Source organism: Lissotriton vulgaris, unplaced genomic scaffold (genome assembly GCF_964263255.1).
Source record: "Lissotriton vulgaris unplaced genomic scaffold, aLisVul1.2 SCAFFOLD_11219, whole genome shotgun sequence".
Taxonomy (NCBI): Eukaryota; Metazoa; Chordata; class Amphibia; order Caudata; family Salamandridae; genus Lissotriton; species Lissotriton vulgaris.
Window position 1 is genome coordinate 7,714 of NW_028251415.1, and position 20,855 is coordinate 28,568.

General features: G+C 51.0%; 1 protein-coding gene and 1 pseudogene across 1 annotated transcript; both read right to left on the minus strand.

The window, feature by feature from the left end:
- Nucleotides 1–5,428: 5,428 nt before the first annotated feature.
- LOC147662892 (histone H4) lies at nucleotides 5,429–5,822 on the minus strand. The gene has a single exon (XM_086950816.1). It carries the CDS (start codon nucleotides 5,803–5,805, stop codon nucleotides 5,494–5,496), a length of 312 nt encoding a protein of 103 aa, XP_086806942.1. The 5' UTR covers nucleotides 5,806–5,822; the 3' UTR covers nucleotides 5,429–5,493.
- A 953-nt stretch (nucleotides 5,823–6,775) lies between these two features.
- LOC147662893 (histone H2A type 1-H-like) lies at nucleotides 6,776–7,323 on the minus strand (annotated as a pseudogene).
- Between the last annotated feature and the right edge of the window lie 13,532 nt (nucleotides 7,324–20,855).

The window sequence follows — 20,855 nt, forward strand, 5'->3', positions numbered from 1 at the left end:
TTGTTGAGTATATGAAGTGCTTTGTTTTCAAACCTCCAGCTAGGGGTGTAATCAGGAATCTTACCCTGCGCGGAGCTCCACAACCCTGGGTAGAAGGTACAACTTCTTCCCCTTGAAGCTTAACACCTCCAAATGTCGCAAGATTCACTAAAACTGCTGCCTGGAGACTAGAGGTAGGCCCAAGGCCTTGCAGACCTTTCCCTGTAACTGTAAAGGGGTAAAATACACTCTGTGGTGTCTGAGATGTGTTGGTTATTCACACATGCAGGCAGGGGTGATACCTGAAATCTTACCCTGCGCGGAGCTCCATAACCCTGGGTTGAAGAAACAACTTCATACCCTTTGAAAGTTAACACCTACAAATGTCACAAGAATCAGTAAAACTGGTGCCTGGATGCTGTAAGTAGTCCCAATGCCTTGCAGGACTTTTCCTGTAACTGCAAAGTAGTTAAATACACTTTGCTGAGTATTTGAAGTGCTTTGTTTTCAAACATCCAGCTATGGGTGAAATCTGGAATCTTACCCTGTGCAGAGCTCCATAACCCTGGGTAGAAGGTACAACTTCATACCCTTTGAAGGTTAACACCTCAAAATGTCACAAGTATCAGTAAAACTGGTGCCTGGATGCTGTAAGTAGGCCCAAGGCCTTGCAGGCCTTTTCCTGGAACTGCAGAGGAGTTAAATTCACTTTGCTGAGTATGTCAAGTGCTTTGTTTTCATACCTCCATCTAGGGGTGAAATCTGAAATCTTACCCTGCGAGGAGCTCCATAACCCTGGGTAGAAGGTACAACTTCATCCGCTTGAAGCTTAACACCTCCAAATGTCACAAGTATCAGTAAAACTGGTGCCTGGATGCTGGAAGTAGGCCCAAGGCCTTGCAGGCCTTTTCCTGTAAGTGCAAAGGAGTTACATACACTTTGCTGAGTATGTCAAGTGCTTTGTTTTCATACCTCCATCTAGGGGTGAAATCTGAAATCTTACCCTGCGCGGAGCTCCATAACCCTGGGTAGAAGGTACAACTTCATCCCCTTGAAGCTTAACACCTCCAAATGTCACAAGATTCGCTAAAACGGCTGCCTGGAGGCTGGAGGTAGGCCCAAAGCCTTGCAGACCTTTCCCTGTAACTGTACAGGGGTTAAATACACTTTGTGGTGTCTGAGGTGTGTTGGTTATTCACACATCCAGGCAGGGGTGATACCTGAAATCTTACCCTGCGCGGAGCTCCGTAACCCTGGGTAGAAGGTACAACTTCATCCCCTTGAAGGTTAACACCTCAAAATGTCACAAGTATCAGTAAAACTGGTGTCTGGATGCTGGAAGTAGGCCCAAGGCCTTGCAGGCCTTTTCCTGGCACTGCAAAGAAGTTAACTACACTTTGCAGAGTATATGAAGTGGTTTGTTTTCAAACCTCCATCTAGGGGTGAAATCTGAAATCTTACCCTGCGCGGAGCTCCATAACCCTGGGTAGAAGGTACAACTTGATCCCCTTGAAGCTTAACACCTCCAAATGTCACAAGATTCACTAAAACTGCTACCTGGAGGCTGGAGGTAGGCCCAAAGCCTTGCAGACCTTTCCTTGTAACTGTTCAGGGGTTAAATACACTCTGTTGTGTATGTGACTAGTTGGGTTTTCACACATCTAGGCAGGGGTGATACCTGCAATCTTACCTTGCGCGGAGCTCCATAACCCTGGGTAGAAGCGACAACTTCATCCCCTTGAAGCTTAACACTTCCAAATGTCACAAGTATCAGTAAAACTGGTGCCTAAATGCTGGAAGTAGGCCCAAGGCCTAGCAGGCCTTTTCCTGTTACAGCAAAGGAGTGACATACATTTTGCTGAGTATGTAAAGTGCTTTCTTTTCAAACGTGCAGCTAGGGGTGAAATCTGGAATCGTACCCCGTGCGGAGTTCCATAAACCTGGGTAGGAGGTACAACTTCATCCCCTTGAAGCTTAACACCTCCAAATGTCACAAGTATCAGTAAAACTGGTGCCTGGATGCTGCAAGTAGGCCCAAGGCCTTGCAGGCCTTTTCCTGTTACTGCAAAGGAGTTACATACACTTTGCTGAGTATGTAAAGTGCTTTGTTTTCATACCTCCATCTAGGGGTGACAACTGAAATCTTACCCTGCGCGGAGCTCCATAACCCTGGGTAGAAGGTACAACGTCATCCCCTTGAAGCTTAACACCTCCAAATGTCACAAGATTCATTAGAACTGGTGCCTGGAGGCTGGAGGTAGGCCCAAGGCCTTGCAGACCTTTCCCTGTAACTGTACAGGGGTTAAATACACTTTGTGGTGTCTGAGGTGTGTTGGTTATTCACACATCCAGGCGGGGGTGATACCTGAAATCTTACCCTGCGCGGAGCTCCATAACCCTGGGTAGAAGGTACAACTTCATCCCCTTGAAGCTTAACACCTCCAAATGTCACAAGTATCAGTAAAACTGGTGCCTGGATGCTGGAAGTAGGCCCAAGGCCTTGCAGGCCTTTTCCTGTAACTGCAAAGGAGTTACATACACTTTGCTGAGTATGTCAAGTGCTTTGTTTTCATACCTCCATCTAGGGGTGAAATCTGAAATCTTACCCTGCGAGGAGCTCCATAACCCTGGGTAGAAGGTACAACTTCATCCGCTTGAAGCTTAACACCTCCAAATGTCACAAGTATCAGTAAAACTGGTGCCTGGATGCTGGAAGTAGGCCCAAGGCCTTGCAGGCCTTTTCCTGTAAGTGCAAAGGAGTTACATACACTTTGCTGAGTATGTCAAGTGCTTTGTTTTCATACCTCCATCTAGGGGTGAAATCTGAAATCTTACCCTGCGCGGAGCTCCATAACCCTGGGTAGAAGGTACAACTTCATCCCCTTGAAGCTTAACACCTCCAAATGTCACAAGATTCGCTAAAACGGCTGCCTGGAGGCTGGAGGTAGGCCCAAAGCCTTGCAGACCTTTCCCTGTAACTGTACAGGGGTTAAATACACTTTGTGGTGTCTTAGGTGTGTTGGTTATTCACACATCCAGGCAGGGGTGATACCTGAAATCTTACCCTGCGCGGAGCTCCGTAACCCTGGGTAGAAGGTACAACTTCATCCCCTTGAAGGTTAACGCCTCAAAATGTCACAAGTATCAGTAAAACTGGTGTCTGGATGCTGGAAGTAGGCCCAAGGCCTTGCAGGCCTTTTCCTGGCACTGCAAAGAAGTTAACTACACTTTGCAGAGTATATGAAGTGGTTTGTTTTCAAACCTCCATCTAGGGGTGAAATCTGAAATCTTACCCTGCGCGGAGCTCCATAACCCTGGGTAGAAGGTACAACTTGATCCCCTTGAAGCTTAACACCTCCAAATGTCACAAGATTCACTAAAACTGCTACCTGGAGGCTGGAGGTAGGCCCAAAGCCTTGCAGACCTTTCCCTGTAACTGTTCAGGGGTTAAATACACTCTGTTGTGTATGTGACTAGTTGGGTTTTCACACATCTAGGCAGGGGTGATACCTGCAATCTTACCCTGCGCGGAGCTCCATAACCCTGGGTAGAAGCGACAACTTCATCCCCTTGAAGCTTAACACTTCCAAATGTCACAAGTATCAGTAAAACTGGTGCCTGAATGCTGGAAGTAGGCCCAAGGCCTAGCAGGCCTTTCCCTGTTACATCAAAGGAGTGACATACATTTTGCTGAGTATGTAAAGTGCTTTCTTTTCAAACGTGCAGCTAGGGGTGAAATCTGGAATCGTACCCCGTGCGGAGTTCCATAAACCTGGGTAGGAGGTACAACTTCATCCCCTTGAAGCTTAACACCTCCAAATGTCACAAGATTCATCAAAACTGGTGCCTGGAGGCTGGAAGTAGTCCCAATGCCTTGAAGGATTTGAGGGAAGTGTTTTACTTCTCCGCCTCCTCCCAAGGGGAAAACCTGCGATCTCCCCCTGTGCGTAGTTCCATAGCCCTGGGTAGAAGGAGCAACTGTATCCCTTTGAAGATTACCACCTCCAAATGTTACATGTATCAGAAATAAAATGGTGCCTGGAGGTTAGAAATAGGCCAAAGGCTTTGCAGGCCTTTCCTGATAATGCAAAGGGGTGAAATACACTTCATTGGGCATGTGGGAGTCCGAATCAGAGCTCACCAGCCCTGGGTAGGAAAAGTGACTTTGTCCCCTTGAACCTAAAGAGTTAGTATAAAATTAATTTAAAAAAAAAAAAATGTTTTTTTCTGCTTACCTCCAGCTAAGGGGGAAAACCGGAAATTTTACCCGGATCGGAGCTCCATAGCCTCGGGTAGAAACAGTGACTTTGTCCCCTTGAACCTAGAGAGTTGGTAAAAAAAAATGTTTATTATATATAGTTATAAAAAAGCAATACAATAAAAATGTGCATATATAGTTTTTTTTGGGGGGGGGGCCGACCTCCAGCTAAGGGGGAAAACCGGAAATGTTACCCGGATCGGAGCTCCATAGCCTCGGGTAGAAACAGTGACTTTGTCCCCTTGAACCTAGAGAGTTAGTAAAAAAAAAAAATATATGTTTATTATATATAGTTTAAAAAAAAGCAATACAATAAAAATGTGTATATATAGTTTTTTTTTTTTTTGGGCCGACCTCCAGCTAAGAGGGAAAGCAGGAAATTTTACCCGAATCGGAGCTCCCCAGCCCTGGGTACAAGTAGTGCCATGGTCCCCTTGAACCAAACTGCCCACAAAGGAGGGGGAAAAAAACGGAAACGGGTGCTTAAAGACCCACAGGGGCCCGTAAACGGTCATGATGGTTCGCCAAAAAAATTAGGATCCCACACCCACTTCCTATGGGCCGGCATGGGAACACTACTTTATGGAGTATTAAGCCCCCACGGAGTGGGGGCTTACAGCGCCCGGACGGGAGACAAAGTTGGAGTAAGCGCGGCCGTTCCGCCGCCCGGCCATCTGGTCGCTCGGCACACTGGGCCATCTGGTCACCGCACGATGGTGCGACCAGATGGCCCACTGAGCTGTGCGACCAGATGGCCCACTGAGCTTGGCGACCAGATGGCCGGGCGGCGGAACGGCCGCGCTACCTCCAACTTTGTTCCTCTTCCATGTTAAGCTGTAAGCCCCAAGGGGGCTTAATAGTCGGGAAACGGCAGGCCCATAGGGCCCAGGGCCGGGCTAAACCCACCGTAGGTCCGCGGGCAAGGGCTCCATGATGGCGAGCCCCTGGGCCGGGCTAACCCTGCCTTATCTCCCCAGGATAACGGGCCCCTGGGGCGGGCTAAACACGCCTTGGGTACCCAGTCCAGTGCTCCATGGTGGCGGGGGCTGAACCCGCCTTCCATAGCAGAGTGGCTGCGGAGCGAATCCCCGGGTTCCTCCCTCCTCCCCTCCCGGCCGAGTGTGGGCCTAGCTAGCAGCCCTGCGCTGCGGGAATAATAGTTCATAGACCCAGCTCTCACAAGACATGGTGGTCGGCCCTTAAAAGAGCCTTTGGGTTGTTTTTTCTTTTTTTTTTTCCGTGGGCAAGTCGAGTGTTTAACCGCCGAATCCGTAGAGGGTGCGGCCCTGGCGCTTCAGGGCATAAACCACATCCATGGCGGTGACGGTCTTCCTCTTGGCGTGCTCGGTGTAGGTGACGGCGTCCCGAATCACGTTCTCCAAGAAAACCTTCAGCACTCCGCGGGTCTCCTCGTAGATGAGGCCGGAGATGCGCTTGACTCCGCCACGGCGCGCCAGGCGGCGAATGGCCGGCTTGGTGATGCCCTGGATGTTGTCCCGGAGCACCTTGCGGTGCCTCTTGGCGCCGCCTTTGCCGAGCCCCTTCCCTCCTTTGCCGCGTCCAGACATGTTCTCCTCTCGGTGCTGTGAGCAGAAGTGATAGCTCCAGCCCCGCACCGGCTCGTTATATGGAGGAGAAGCGGACCTGCGCGGGAGCTCCAAGCGCCCGCCCCTGTGAGGCGGGAGAGCCCGAGCCCGGCCGCGGCCCGCCCTCTGCAGGGAGCGGGGGCTGGAGAGGCCGTTGCCGTTTGAAAAAGAGCGGGCTCCCAGCCCGCCTTTGTTATGGCGGGCTGGCTCAGCAGCTGCCGCCAGTGCACAGATCACAGTGAAACACACGCACACGCCTCCCTTCCCGGCCCCCACTTGTGACCGCAGCCCGCCTAACCCTCTCGTTCCGTGCCCCCCTCCCAATATGAACAGAAGCCTCGGACATGTTCCAATGGAGTCCACACCGGCTCCACCCCGCTGTGTGACACCGCCTGCAACCCCGTAAAACCGTCCACGTCTCGCGCCCAAGGCACCTCCCTTCCCGACCCCCACTTGTGACCGCAGCCCGCCTAACCCTCTCGTTCGGTGCCCCCTCCCAATATGAACCGATGCTTAGGACATGTTTCAATGGAGCCCACACCGGCTCCTCCCCGCTGTGTGTGACTGCCTGCAACCCCGTAACACTGTCCACGTCTCGCGCCCAAGGCACCTCTCTTCCCGGCCCCTACTTGTGACCGCGGCCCGCCTAACCCTCTCTTTCGGCGCCCCCTCCCAATATGAACAGAAGCCTCGGACATGTTTAATGGAGCCCAACACACGTTAAAGGCCTCACCGGCACCACCCCGCTGTGTTTGGCCGCCTGCAATCCCGTAACGGTCCCCATCTCGCGCCCGGTTGTGGCGTCTGCCCCAAAAAGATGCCAAATAAATATAGGATTTTTATTAGAAAAACATTATGGATATCGGACTCGAAGCTGGGCTTTGGGGACGGGGGCAACATTTATATGCAGGGCCGAGGGCTTGGACTGTGTCCCACCTATGAAGCGACGGCGCGGGCGCTGCCGCATCTATGAAGCCGCCAGAGTAACACCTCGGCACGGATACGCTCTTTGATGGAGTCTGTGGATGGCCCTGAAAAGAGCCTTTGTGTTTAGGGTGTGTTTCCACGGGGGTCTGCGGGCCTTTACTTGCTTGCTTTGCCCTGTGCCTCTCGGTTTTCTTGGGCAGCAGCACGGCCTGGATGTTGGGCAGGACTCCTCCCTGGGCGATGGTGACTCGGCCCAGCAGCTTGTTCAGCTCCTCGTCGTTGCGGATGGCCAGCTGGAGGTGTCTGGGGATGATGCGGGTCTTCTTGTTGTCCCGGGCGGCGTTGCCAGCCAGCTCCAGGATCTCGGCGGTCAGGTACTCCAGCACTGCAGCCAGGTAGACGGGGGCACCAGCGCCCACCCTCTCGGCGTAGCTTCCCTTCCGGAGCAGCCTGTGCACACGGCCCACGGGGAACTGGAGCCCGGCCCTGGAAGAGCGTGTCTTGGCCTTGGCGCGGGCCTTTCCTCCTTGCTTTCCGCGTCCAGACATGGCGATCGATCTAGGGGCTCAGTCACACAACAGCGAGAATGATACTGCTCTTCCAGCTCTGTGTCTTGTCTTCTCCTATCAGATCCCTTCTGACAGTGATGAGTTTTTGGATACCGAGGTAGTCACCTCATTACTCCACATTCCTTTAGAATTTTTTAGTCGCTGTTTCGGTTGTCTTATCGAAGTGTGACTCTTTGTCACAGTTGGGGTTTTATCACATGGTCAGCTCAGTGATGGGCCGCGGGTAGCGGTCAGTAGTGTTTGCAGAATTGTCAGCATGTTTCCTTCGAGAGTCTCGTCTTTGTCCGTGTAGATCCTTTTGTTAGTGTTGAGGTTTGGGTGCCTGCCGCGGCTATAATGCCAGCCGACAGTGATCGGGTTTTAGGTGCTTGCCGAGGCTGTTATGCCATCAGGGCAGCGATGAGTTGTGTACCTGCCGGCGTTTGCCTTCAAGCAGTGATGAGGTTTTGGATGCCGCGTTGCTGTTTCAGTTTCGCAAGGTTAGCGCTTCAATGGGACGCGGGTATCGGTCAAATGGGTTTGTAGCGATATCTGCAAGTTTCCGGATCAGTGGGTTTTCTTTTTGATCCAGTCCTTTGTAGAATGTCCTGTTGAGTTTGAGGAGATGGTCGTCCAACATCTCGACGCCTAGGTCTCTGTGGAGGTCTGCTATTCGTGTGAACATGGGAGCACCTGCTGCAATCCGTAAGGCCTTGCTCTGTAGTATTTGTAGGTCCTTCCGAAGCTGTGGGCGGCAGCCACTCCAAACTGGTGAAGCGTATGTCATAGTTGGTCGAATTATTGCGGTGATTACTCGCACCTTGCTCTGCATGGGCATCGACTTAGACTTCAGGAGTGGGTATAATGCAGCCAGTTTGGATGCTGCTTTCTGGCAGGTCTTCTCTATGTGGTTTCTCCAGCTGAGTTTAGAGTCCAGAGTCACCCCCAGGTAGGAGCTGCTGTTTTCCCATTTGACCTCATCCCCATTGAGGAGGATCTGCGGGTGTTTCCTGTTCAGCTTCCTGGTAAATAAGGTTGCTGTGGTTTTGCTTGTGTTCAGGGTGATCTGCCAGTCGCTGTACCATTCGGAGAGTCTGCAAAGCGATGCCTCCAGGTTCTTCGCCACTTCTTTGTCGCTGAAGGATTGGGAGATGACTGCAACATCATCCGCGTAAAGGGCAAGATCAGTCTTCTTTAGGTCAGTGGGTATGTCGTTTGTGAATATGTTGAAGAGGAATGGTCCTAGGATTGACCCCTGAGGCACTCCAGCTAGAATTGGGCGTGGTGATGAACATTCTTCTCGCACCGCCACATGAAAGGTCCGTTCTGTTAGGTAGCTGGTCAGCAACTTGACCAGGTAGCTGGGAAACTTGAGCTTGATAAGTTTGTAGAGCAGACCCTCATGCCATACTCGGTCAAATGCTTTGGCTACATCCAGAAAGACTACTCCAGTAGACTTGTTGATGTTGAATCCGTGGCTGATGATGTCCACCACTCTGAGGAGTTGGTGATTGGTTGAGTGGTCTTTCCGGAACCCAAACTGTTCTTTGGCAAGTAGGTTGTTGCTTGTCGCGAAGTCAACGAGACGGGCAAGGATAACTTTTTCGAAGAGTTTTGATAGGCCAGATAGCAGACTTATGGGGCGGTAGTTTGCAGGGTCTCGCAGTGGTTTCCCAGCCTTGGGGAATACGACGACTCTTGCTTCTTTCCAGGCGTTTGGGAAATACTGGTGCTGCATGCACGCGTTAAATATCTCAGCAAGGTGATCCACTGCGTTATCTGGGAGCATCTTGATGGCTTGGTTGACTATTCCGTCCTTCCCTGGTGCCTTGCCGTTTTTCAGTGTTTTTGCCAGGGCCAGTAATTCGCCCATTGAGCATTCCTCAATGTGTGCAGTTTCTGTTTCCGGTGGGTGCTCCTGGTGATGCATGGCAACCTCTTGCTCAACTTCTGTTGCCAGTTTGCTTGCCTGGTTGGGCCTGAAGGATTCCTCCAGCGTGTCAGCGAAGACCTCAGCCTTATCCCTGTTGCTGCATGCCAGGTGAGTCTTCCCTTGGATCGGTGGGTTTGGCTCCTTCTTCCCAGTCAGGCGTCGGGTCATTCTCCAGAGAGAGTTGTCTGAGTCCTTTAGGTTAGCTGTAGCTGCTTCCCATTTTTCACCTCTGTGCTGGCTTATTTGTATCTTCAGCTGCCTTGTCAGCTCATTATACCTCTTCAGCAGGTCGGGGGTGCGGTTCCTCTGCCACTCTCTGCGGGCTCTGTTCTTTTCAGCTATTGACTGCTTGATGCCCTTTGGGAGATCGTAGATAGAGCATCGTTGGAGTTTCTGCTCTGGAGTGCTGCGCGCGATAGCTGTGTGGATTGAGGCTGTGAGGTGGTGGACTGCCTGGTCAATGTCTTCAATGCTGCGTAGGGGACCAGGGACCAGTGTCTCCTCCAGGCATCTCTTGTATAGGCACCAGTCCGCCTTCTTGAAGTTGTGCCTGGTGCCCTGTTGCTGGTCTTCAAGTACGTCTCCAACTGTGATCAACACTGGGTTGTGGTCGGATGTCAGCGCTGTTAGGGTTTCAAGCTCCATAGACTGGGAGAGATTCTTCATGACCGCAATGTCCAGAACATCCGGTTTGTGCAGTGCAGATCCTGGATAGTGTGTTGGTTGAGTTGGGCCGGCCACTACGAAGTCCTCCTTCTTTGAGTGGGCAAGTAGGGCGTGTCCTTTGCTGTTTCCCGTCCGAGAGTTCCAGCATTTGTGCTTAGCATTGAGGTCGCCTCCAATTAGTGTTGGGATGCTGGGGTCCAATAAAGCATCCAGGTCCTTTGGGGCTAGCTTGCCTGGGGGTGAGTAGGCAGCGATCAGCCGTAGCGGGCCTGCAGATGTCTGGATCTGTATGCCAGTTGCTTCAATGCTCCCGACTGGTGGTAGAGAGATCTCGTGGTGCTTCACTTTTGTGCTGACTATCACCGCTGTTCCTCCGCCCTTGGCTCCAGTGGTGCGATCTGTGCGGTATACCCTGTGGTTTGCTATGTTGAGCTTCTGGCTTCCTTGGAGGTGGGTCTCGGAAATAAGCGCTATATCCATGTCCATGGTTTCCATCAGGTGCAGGAGTTCTGCAGTTTTCTTCTGAATGCCATTAGCATTCCACATCACGAAGAGAGAGTTTCTTTTAGATTTTGCTGCCATTGCTGGTGTTTTCTTCGCCCTGGAAAAGTCCGGCGATAAGGTTCGCCACCATTGTCACCATTGGGTGGATGTTCAGGTCTGCGACTGTTTTTGCAATCTTCGCAATGAGTTCCTGCCAGTTGATGGCTGAGCCTAACTCACAGGATGGTGCTGGGGTGGTCGCTGGTGCTGGGGTGGTAGGTGATGCTGGGGCGGTAGGTGGCGCTGGGCTGTCCTGCTTGGGTTTAGTTGTTTCTGCGTATGATCTTCCATCCACACACGCGCTGCTATGGCTGTTGGTTTGATTTCCATTTGAGATCCTGTGTGCCATTGCGGGTCTGTGAGTATTCCTTGGCCCCTGACCCGTCGTTGTCGAGTGGGGGGAAGTTTTTTGTGGTTGTGGGGGTTGGCGCTGGCCTTCCTTCTTTGCCTTCTGGAGGTAGGGGCAGCCGCGGTAGCTTGCTGGATGTGGTCCTGCGCAGTTGGCGCATTTTGCTGGTTCGGTTTCCCGGTTCCTAGTGCATTGGTTGGAGGTGTGCTCTCCTCCACAGCGTACGCACTTCGGCTTCTGCTTGCAGAAGGCAGAGGTGTGCCCCAAGCGCTGGCAGTTGTAACACATGATTGGTCCTCGTTTCCCTCTAGGTGCTTCTGTGGTGATGACGCAGCCGCAGAGACGTGTGACTCCCGAGAGGTCAGCTGGCTTCCCATCGTGACTCGTTGACAGGGTCACAACGAAGAGGGGAAATTTCTTGTTCTTATCCGCTGGAGAGGTAATCTGCGCAATATTTTTGACTGGAAGGCCTAGGTCAGATAAATCCCCAGAGATGTGTTCAAGGGATGCGTTTGTTGGGAGCCCCCGTATTACAAAGCGCTGGGCTTTTGCAGTGGTCATTGGGAAGGTGTAGTACTCCATTTTCTGGGCGGTAAATATGTCGGTCAAGCACCTGTAGTCCTCTGGGGTGGTGAGCATGATCTTGGCATGGTCCTGCCTGGGCTTGATTGTGTAGGGGGAGGCGCAGTATTCATCCAGTATCCCCACGAGGTCCTTGTGTGTGGCTAAATTCTTCAGGATGATGGGGGGGATCCGTGCTCTTTTTGTGGGACCTGAAGAGGTCCCTGGTTCGGCTGCACCGTGGTCCTGGGGGGTGGCGTCGCAGTCCTGGGTCTGTTGGAGAGCCTGGTAGCGGTTTGAAGTCGCAACTGTGGGGCTAGCGAGAGGTGCGCGGGCAAGCTTTGCTTGTTTCTCCGGTGAGCTCGGAATGGAGTCGCGCCCCTTTCTCTTTGTCTGTAGACGCCATTCCATGTCGTCTCCGGTGTTGCTGGGTTGGGCACTTGCGTCTGCATCCATGGTTGATGCTGCTTGGTGGGGGGGCTGTGGATCTCCTTGGGCAGACATGGTGTAGCAGCTAGAGGGCTGTAGCAGAACTCACTGTTTTTGTAGACTCCCGGTAATCCAGCTGCGACTCACAGGAAGGCTGCACCGGGCCACAGCAGGAGCAGTCAGTCCAGGAGGACGGGTCTGGGGAAGCCCTTGGGATACTCAGGCAGCCAGCCTGCCCCCTCTCTGGTGCGCAGCCAGGCCCCGGTCAAGCCAGGGAGACGCAGGCCCAGCACCCAAGAGGAGTTGGCTGGTTAGTGGGGCTTGCCCTTCTCCTTCCCCTCCTTGGAGCGCAGCCTGGCCCCGGTCAAGCCAGGGAACGCAGGCCCAGCACCTCAGAGGAGTGGGGAGAGAGGGTGGAGCGAGGGAGGGAGAGAGAGTCCTATTTCAGTGCTGCCATCAGCTGTAGCCTCCCCTCCTTAGCACGCAGCCTGGCCCCGGTCAAGCCAGGGAACGCAGGCCCAGCACCTCAGAGGAGTGAGCAGAGAGCGAGGAGCGGGAGGGAGAGCCCTAGTTCGGTGCTGCCATCAGCTGTAGCTACCCCTCCTTAGCGCGCAGCCTGGCCCCGGACAAGCCAGGGAACGCAGGCCCAGCACCTGAGAGGAGTGAGCAGAGAGCGAGGAGCGAGGGCGGGAGGGAGAATCTTACCCGGTACGGAGCTCCATAACTCTGGGTAGAAGGTACAACTTCATCCCCTTGAAGCTTAACACCTCCAAATGTCACAAGATTCATTAAAACTGCTGCCTGGAGGCTGGAGGTAGGCCCAAGGCCTTGCAGACCTTTCCCTGTAACTGTACAGGGGTTAAATAGACTCTGTTGTGTATGTGACTGGTTGGGTTTTCAAACATCTAGGCAGGGGTGATACCTGCAATCTTACCCTGCACGGAGCTCCATAACACTGGGTAGAAAGTACAACTTCATCCCCTTGAAGCTTAACACCTCCAAATGTCACAAGTATCAGTAAAACTGGTGCCTGGATGCTGGAAGTAGGCCCAAGGCCTTGCAGGCCTTCACCTGTAACTGCAAAGGAGTTCAATACACTTTGCTGAGTATATGAAGTGCTTTGTTTTCAAACCTCCAGCTAGGGGTGTAATCTGGAATCTTACCCTGCGCGGAGCTCCATAACCCTGGGTAGAAGGATCAACTTCATCCCCTTGAAGCTTAACACCTCCAAATGTCACAAGATTCATCAAAACTGGTGCCTAGATGCTGGAAGTAGTCCCAATGCCTTGCAGGACTTTTCCTGTAACTGCAAAGTAGTTAAATACACTTTGCTGAGTATGTGAAGTGCTTTGTTTTCAAACATCCAGCTATGGGTGAAATCTGGAATCTTACCCTGCGCGGAGCTCCATAACCCTGGGAAGAAGGTACAACTTCATCCCCTTGAAGCTTAACACCTCCAAATGTCACAAGATTCATTAAAACTGCTGCCTGGAGGCTGGAGGTAGGCCCAAGGCCTTGCAGACCTTTCTCTGTAACTGTAAAGGGGATAAATACACTTTGTGGTGTCAGTAATGTGTTGGTTATTCACACATCCAGCTAGGGGTGACATCTGAAATCTTACCCTGCGCGGAGCTCCATAACCCTTGGTAGAAGGGACAACTTCATCCCCTTGAAGCTTAACACCTCCAAATGTCACAAGATTCATTAAAACTGCTTCCTGGAGGCTGGAGGGAGGCCCAAGGCCTTGCAAACCTTTCCCTGTAACTGTAATTGGGTTAAATACACTTTGTGGTGTCAGTAATGTGTTGGTTGTTCACACATCCAGCTAGGGGTGTCATCTGAAATCTAACCCTGCGCGGAGCTCCATAACCCTGGGTAGAACTGCTGCCTAGAGGCTGGAGGTAGGCCCAAGGCCTTTTGCAGACCTTTCCCTCTAACTGTAAAGGGGTTAAATAAAGTTTGTGGTGTCTGAGATGTGTTGGTTATTCACACATCCAGGCAGGGGAGATACCTGAAATCTTACCCTGGGCGGAGCTCCGTAAACCTGGGTAGAAGGTGCAACTTCATCCCCATGAAGCTGAACACCTCCAAATGTCTCAAGTATCACAAAAACAGGTGCCTGGAGGATGGAAACAGGCACAAGGCCATGCAGGCCTTTCCTGATACTGTGATGGGGTGAAATACACTATTTTGGGCTTGTGAAGTGTTTTGCTTTAAAACATCCAGCTAGGGGTGAAACTTTAAATCTTACCCAGCGCTGAGCTCCATAACCCTGGGTAGAAGGTGCAACTTCATCCCCTTGAAGTTGAAAACCACCAAATGTCACAGGTATCAGTAAAACTGGTGTTTGGAGGCTGGAAGTAGAGCCAAGACCTTGCAGGCCTTTCCTGATACTGTGAAGGGGTGCAATACACTTTATTGGGCATGTGAAGTGTTTTGCTTTCACACCTCCAGCTTGGGGTTAAACCTGAAATCTTACCCTGCGCGGAGCTCCATAACCGTGGGTAGAAGGTGCGACTTCATCCCCTTGAAGCTGAACACACTCCCAATGTCTCAAGTATCACAAAAACAGGTGCCTGGAGGCTGGAAACAGGCACAAGGCCTTGCAGGCCTTTCCTGATACTGTGATGGGGTGAAATACACTATATTGGGCTTGTGAAGTGTTTTGCTTTAAAACATCCAGCTAGGGGTGAAACTTTGAATCTTACCCTGCGCTGAGCTCCAGAACCCTGGGTAGAAGGTGCGACTTCATCCCCTTGAAGTTGAAAACCACCAAATGTCACAGGTATCAGTAAAACTGGTGTTTGGAGGCTGGAAGTAGGGCCAAGACCTTGCAGGCCTTTCCTGATACTGTGAAGGGGTGAAATACACTTTATTGGGCATGTGAAGTGTTTTGCTTTAACACCTCCAGCCAGGGGTGAAACCTTAAATCTTACCCAGCGCTGAGCTCCATGACCCTGGGTAGACAGTGTGACTTCATCCCTTGTAGCTTAACACCACCAAATGTCAATGGTTTCTGTAAAACTGGTGCCAGGAGGCTGGAAGTAGGACCAGGGCCTTGCAGGCCTTGCTCTGACACTGTAAAGGAGTTAAATACACATTTTCGTGTCTGGTAAGTGTTCTATTTTCACACCTCCAGCCTGGGATGAAACCTCAAATCTTACCCAGCGCTGAGCTCCATAACCCTGGGTAGAAGGTGCGACTTCATCCCCTTGAAGCGTAACACCTCCAAATGTCACAAAATTCATTAACACTGCTGCTTGGAGGCTGGAAGTAGGACCAAGGCCTTGCAGACCTTTCCCTGCAACTGTAAAGGGGTTAAATACACTTTGAGGTGCCTGAGATGTGATGGTTATTCACACATCCAGGCAGGGGGGGGGGAGGGGGGGGGGGGCTACCTGAAATCTGACCCTGTGCGGAGCTCCATAACCCTGGGTAGAAGGTACAACTTCATCCCCTTGAAGCTTAACACCTCCAAATGTCACAAGTATTGGTAAAACTGGTGCCTGGAAGCTGTAAGTAAAGCCCAAGGCCTTGCAGGCCTTTTCCTGGACCTGCAAAGGAGTTAAATACACTTTGCTGAGTTTGTGAAGTGTTTTGTTTCAACACCTCCAGCTAGGGGTGACATCTGAAATCTTACCCTGCGCGGAGCTCCATGACCCTGGGTAGAAGGTACAACTTCATACCCTTTGAAGGTTAACACCTCCAAATGTCACAAGTATCAGTAAAACTGGTGCCTGGATGCTGGAAGTAGGCCCAAGGCCTTGCAGGCCTTTTCCTGGAACTGCAAAGGAGTTAAATACACTTTGTGGTGTCTGTAATGTGTTGGTTATTCACACATCCAGCTAGGGGTGACATCTGAAATCTTACCCTGCGCGGAGCTCCATAACCCTGGGTAGAAGGGACAACTTCATCCCCTTGAAGCTACTCACCTCCAAACGTCACAAGATTCATCAAAACTGGGGCCTGGATGCTGGAAGTAGGCCCAAGGCCTTGCAGGCCTTTTCCTGTAACTGCAAAGTAGTTAAATACACTTTGCTGAGTATGTGAAGTGCTTTGTTTTCAAACGTGCAGCTAGGGGTGAAATCTGGAATCTTACCCTGCGGGGAGCTCCATAACCCTGGGTAGAAGGTGTGACTTCTTCCCCTTAAAGCTTGACACCACCAAATGTCACAGGTATCAGTAAAACTTGTGCCTGGAGGGTGGAAGTAGGCCCAAGGCCTTGCAGGCCTTTCCTGATACTGCGAATGGGTGGAATACACTTTACTGGGCATGTGACGTGTTTTGCTTTAACACCTCCAGCCAGGGGTGAAACCTAAAATCTTACCCTGCGCGGAGCTCCATGACCCTGGGTAGAAGGTACAACTTTATCCCCTTGAAGCTTAACACCTCCAAATGTCACAAGATTCATTAAAACTGGTGCCTGGATGCGGGAAGTAGTCCCAATGCCTTGCAGGACTTTTCCTGTAACTGCAAAGTAGTTAAATACATTTTGCTGAGTATGTGAAGTGCTTTGTTTTCAAACATCCAGCTAGGGGTGAAATCTGAAATTTTACCCTGCGCGGAGCTCCATAACCCTGGGTAGAAGGTACAACCTCATCCCCTTGAAGCTTAACACCTCCAAATGTCACAAGATTCATTAAAACTGCTGCCTGGAGGCTAGAGGTAGGCCCAAGGCCTTGCAAACATTTCCCTGTAACTGTAATTGGGGTAAATACACTTTGTGGTGTCAGTAATGTGTTGGTTGTTCACACATCCAGCTAGGGGTGTCATCTGAAATCTAACCCTGCGCGGAGCTCCATAACCCTGGGTAGAAGGGACAACTTCATCCCCTTGAAGCTTAACACCTCCAAATGTCACAAGATTAATTAAAACTGCTGTTTGGAGGCTGTAGGTAGGCCCAAGGCCTTGCAGACCTTTCCCTGTAACTGTGCAGGGGTTAAATAGACTCTGTTGTGTATGTGATTTGTTGGGTTTTCACACGTCTAGGCAGGGGTGATACCTGCAATCTTACCCTGCGCGGAGCTCCATAACCCTGGGTAGAAGGTACAACTTCATCCCCTTGAAGCTTAACACCTCCAAATGTCACAAGATTCATTAAAACTGCTGCCTGGAGGCTAGAGGTAGGCCCAAGGCCTTGCAAACCTTTCCCTGTAACTGTAATTGGGTTAAATACACTTTGTGGTGTCAGTAATGTGTTGGTTGTTCACACATCCAGCTAGGGGTGTCATCTGAAATCTAACCCTGCGCGGAGCTCCATAACCCTGGGTAGAAGGGACAACTTCATCCCCTTGAAGCTTAACACCTCCAAATGTCACAAGATTCATCAAAACTGGTGCCTGGATGCTGGAAGTAGGCCCAAGGCCTTGCAGGCCTTTTCCTGGAACTGCAAAGGAGATAAATACACTTTGCTGAGTATGTGAAGTGCTTTGTTTTCAAACATCCAGCTATGGTTGAAATCTGGAATCTTACCCTGCGGGGAGCTCCATAACCCTGGGTAGAAGGTGTGACTTCTTCCCCTTAAAGCTTGACACCACCAAATGTCACAGGTATCAGTAAAACTTGTGCCTGGAGGGTGGAAGTAGGCCCAAGGCCTTGCAGGCCTTTCCTGATACTGCGAATGGGTGGAATACACTTTACTGGGCATGTGACGTGTTTTGCTTTAACACCTCCAGCCAGGGGTGAAACCTAAAATCTTACCCTGCGCGGAGCTCCATAACCCTGGGTAGAAGGTAGAACTTCATCCCCTTGAAGCTTAACACCTCCAAATGTCACAAGATTCATTAAAACTGCTGCCTGGAGGCAGGAAGTAGGCCCAAGGCCTTGCAGACCTTTCCCTGTAACTGTAAAGGGGTTAAATACACTTTGTGGTGTTTGAGATGTGTTGGTTATTCACACATCCAGCTAGGGGTGACATCTGAACTCTTACCCTGCGCGGAGCTCCATAACCCTGGGTAGAAGGTACAACTTCATCCCCTTGAAGCTTAACACCTCCAAATGTCACAAGTATCAGTAAAACTGGTGCCTGGATGCTGGAAGTAGGCCCAAGGCCTTGCAGGACTACCCCAATACTGTGAAGGGGTCAAATACACTTTATTGGGCATGTGAAGTGTTTTTCTTTAACACCTCCAGCCAGGGGTGAAACTTGAAAACTTACCCTGCACTGAGCTCCATAAGCCTGGGTAGAAGGTGTGACTTCCTCCCCTTGAAGCTTAACACCTCCAAATGTCACAAGATTCATTAAAACTGCTGCCTGAAGGCTGGAGGTAGGCCCAAGGCCTTGCAGACTTTTCCCTGTAACTGTAAGGGGGTTAAATACAGTTTGTGGTGTCTGAGATGTGTTGGTTATTCACACATCCATGCAGGGGTGATACCTGAAATCTTACCCTGTGCGGAGCTCCGTAACCCTGGGTAGAAGGTACAACTTCATCCCCTTGAAGGTTAACACCTCCAAATGTCACAAGAATCAGTAAAACTGTTGCCTGGAGACTGTAAGTAGTGACAAGGCCTTGCAGGCCTTTTCCTACAACTGCAATGGAGTTAAATACACTTTGCTGAGTGTGTGAAGTGTTTTGTTTCAACACCTCCAGCTAGGGGTGACATCTGAAATCTTACCCTGCCTGGAGCTCCATAACCCTGGGTAGAAGGTACAACTTCATCCCCTTGAAGCTTAACACCTCCAAATGTCACAAGTATCAGTAAAACTGGTGCCTGGATGCTGGAAGTAGGCCCAAGGCCTTGCAGGCCTTTTCCTGTAACTGCCAATGAGTTAACTGCACTTTGCTGAGTATATGAAGTGGTTTGTTTTCAAACCTCCATCTAGGGGTGAAATCTGAAATCTTACCCTGCGCGGAGCTCCAGAACCCTGGGTAGAAGGTACAACTTCATCCCCTTGAAGCTTAACACCTCCAAATGTCACAAGATTCACTAAAACTGCTACCTGGAGGCTGGAGGTAGGCCCAAAGCCTTGCAGACCTTTCCCTGTAACTGTACAGGGGTTAAATACACTCTGTTGTGTATGTGATTTGTTGGGTTTTCACACATCTAGGCAGGGGTGATACCTGCATTCTTACCCTGCGCGGAGCTCCATAACCCTGGGTAGAAGCGACAACTTCATCCCCTTGAAGCTTAACACTTCCAAATGTCACAAGTATCAGTAAAACTGGTGCCTGAATGCTGGAAGTAGGCCCAAGGCCTAGCAGGCCTTTTCCTGTTACAGCAAAGGAGTGACATACATTTTGCTGAGTATGTAAAGTGCTTTCTTTTCAAACGTGCAGCTAGGGGTGAAATCTGGAATCGTACCCCGTGCGGAGTTCCATAAACCTGGGTAGGAGGTACAACTTCATCCCCTTGAAGCTTAACACCTCCAAATGTCACAAGATTCATCAAAACTGGTGCCTGGAGGCTGGAAGTAGTCCCAATGCCTTGAAGGATTTGAGGGAAGTGTTTTACTTCTCCGCCTCCTCCCAAGGGGGAAACCTGCGATCTCCCCCTGTGCGTAGTTCCATAGCCCTGGGTAGAAGGAGCAACTGTATCCCTTTGAAGATTACCACCTCCAAATGTTACATGTATCAGAAATAAAATGGTGCCTGGAGGTTAGAAATAGGCCAAAGGCATTGCCGGCCTTTCCTGATAATGCAAAGGGGTGAAATACACTTCATTGGGCATGTGGGAGTCCGAATCAGAGCTCACCAGCCCTGGGTAGGAAAAGTGACTTTGTCCCCTTGAACCTAAAGAGTTAGTATAAAATTAATTTTAAAAAAATCTTTTTTTTTTTTTGCTTACCTCCAGCTAAGGGGGAAAACCGGAAATTTTACCCGGATCGGAGCTCCATAGCCTCGGGTAGAAACAGTGACTTTGTCCCCTTGAACCTAGAGAGTTGGTAAAAAAAAAAAAATGTTTATTATTTATAGTTATAAAAAAGCAATACAATAAAAATGTGCATATATAGTTTTTGTTTGGGGGGGGGCCGACCTCCAGCTAAGGGGGAAAACCGGAAATGTTACCCGGATCGGAGCTCCATAGCCTCGGGTAGAAACAGTGACTTTGTCCCCTTGAACCTAGAGAGTTAGTAAAAAAAAAAAAATAAAAAAAAAAAATGTTTATTATATATAGTTAAAAAAAAGCAATACAATAAAAATGTGTATATATAGTTTTTTTTTTTTTTTTGGGCCGACCTCCAGCTAAGGGGGAAAGCCGGAAATTTTACCCGAATCGGAGCTCCCCAGCCCTGGGTACAAGTAGTGCCATGGTCCCCTTGAACCAAACTGCCCACAAAGGAGGGGAAAAAAAAACGGAAACGGGTGCTTAAAGACCCACAGGGGCCCGTAAACGGTCATGATGGTTCGCTCAAAAAATTAGGATCCCACACCCACTTCCTATGGGCCGGCATGGGAACACTACTTTATGGAGTATTAAGCCCCCACGGAGTGGGGGCTTACAGCGCCCGGACGGGAGACAAAGTTGGAGTAAGCGCGGCCGTTCCGCCGCCCGGCCATCTGGTCGCTCGGCACACTGGGCCATCTGGTCACCGCACGATGGTGCGACCAGATGGCCCACTGAGCTGTGCGACCAGATGGCCCACTGAGCTTGGCGACCAGATGGCCGGGCGGCGGAACGGCCGCGCTACCTCCAACTTTGTCCCTCTTCCATGTTAAGCTGTAAGCCCCAAGGGGGCTTAATAGTCGGGAAACGGCAGGCCCATAGGGCCCAGGGCCGGGCTAAACCCACCGTAGGTCCGCGGGCAAGGGCTCCATGATGGCGAGCCCCTGGGCCGGGCTAACCCTGCCTTATCTCCCCAGGATAACGGGCCCCTGGGGCGGGCTAAACACGCCTTGGGTACCCAGTGCTCCATGGTGGCGGGCTAAACACGCCTTATGGCCCCCAGACCAGGGCTCCATGATGGCGGGGCCCTGTGCCAGGCTAAACCTGCCTTATCTCCGCAGTCCAGGGCTCCATGATGGCGGGCCCCTGCGCAGGGCTAAACCTGCCTTATCTCCCCAGTTTCGGGCCCCAGGATAACGGGAACCTGGGGCGGTCTACACACGCCTTAGCTCCCCAGTCCAGGGCTCCATGA

Excerpts from the sequence above, each read along its gene's own strand:
- LOC147662892 (XM_086950816.1), bottom strand. The coding sequence starts at position 5,805 with ATGTCTGGACGCGGCAAAGGAGGGAAGGGGCTCGGCAAAGGCGGCGCC.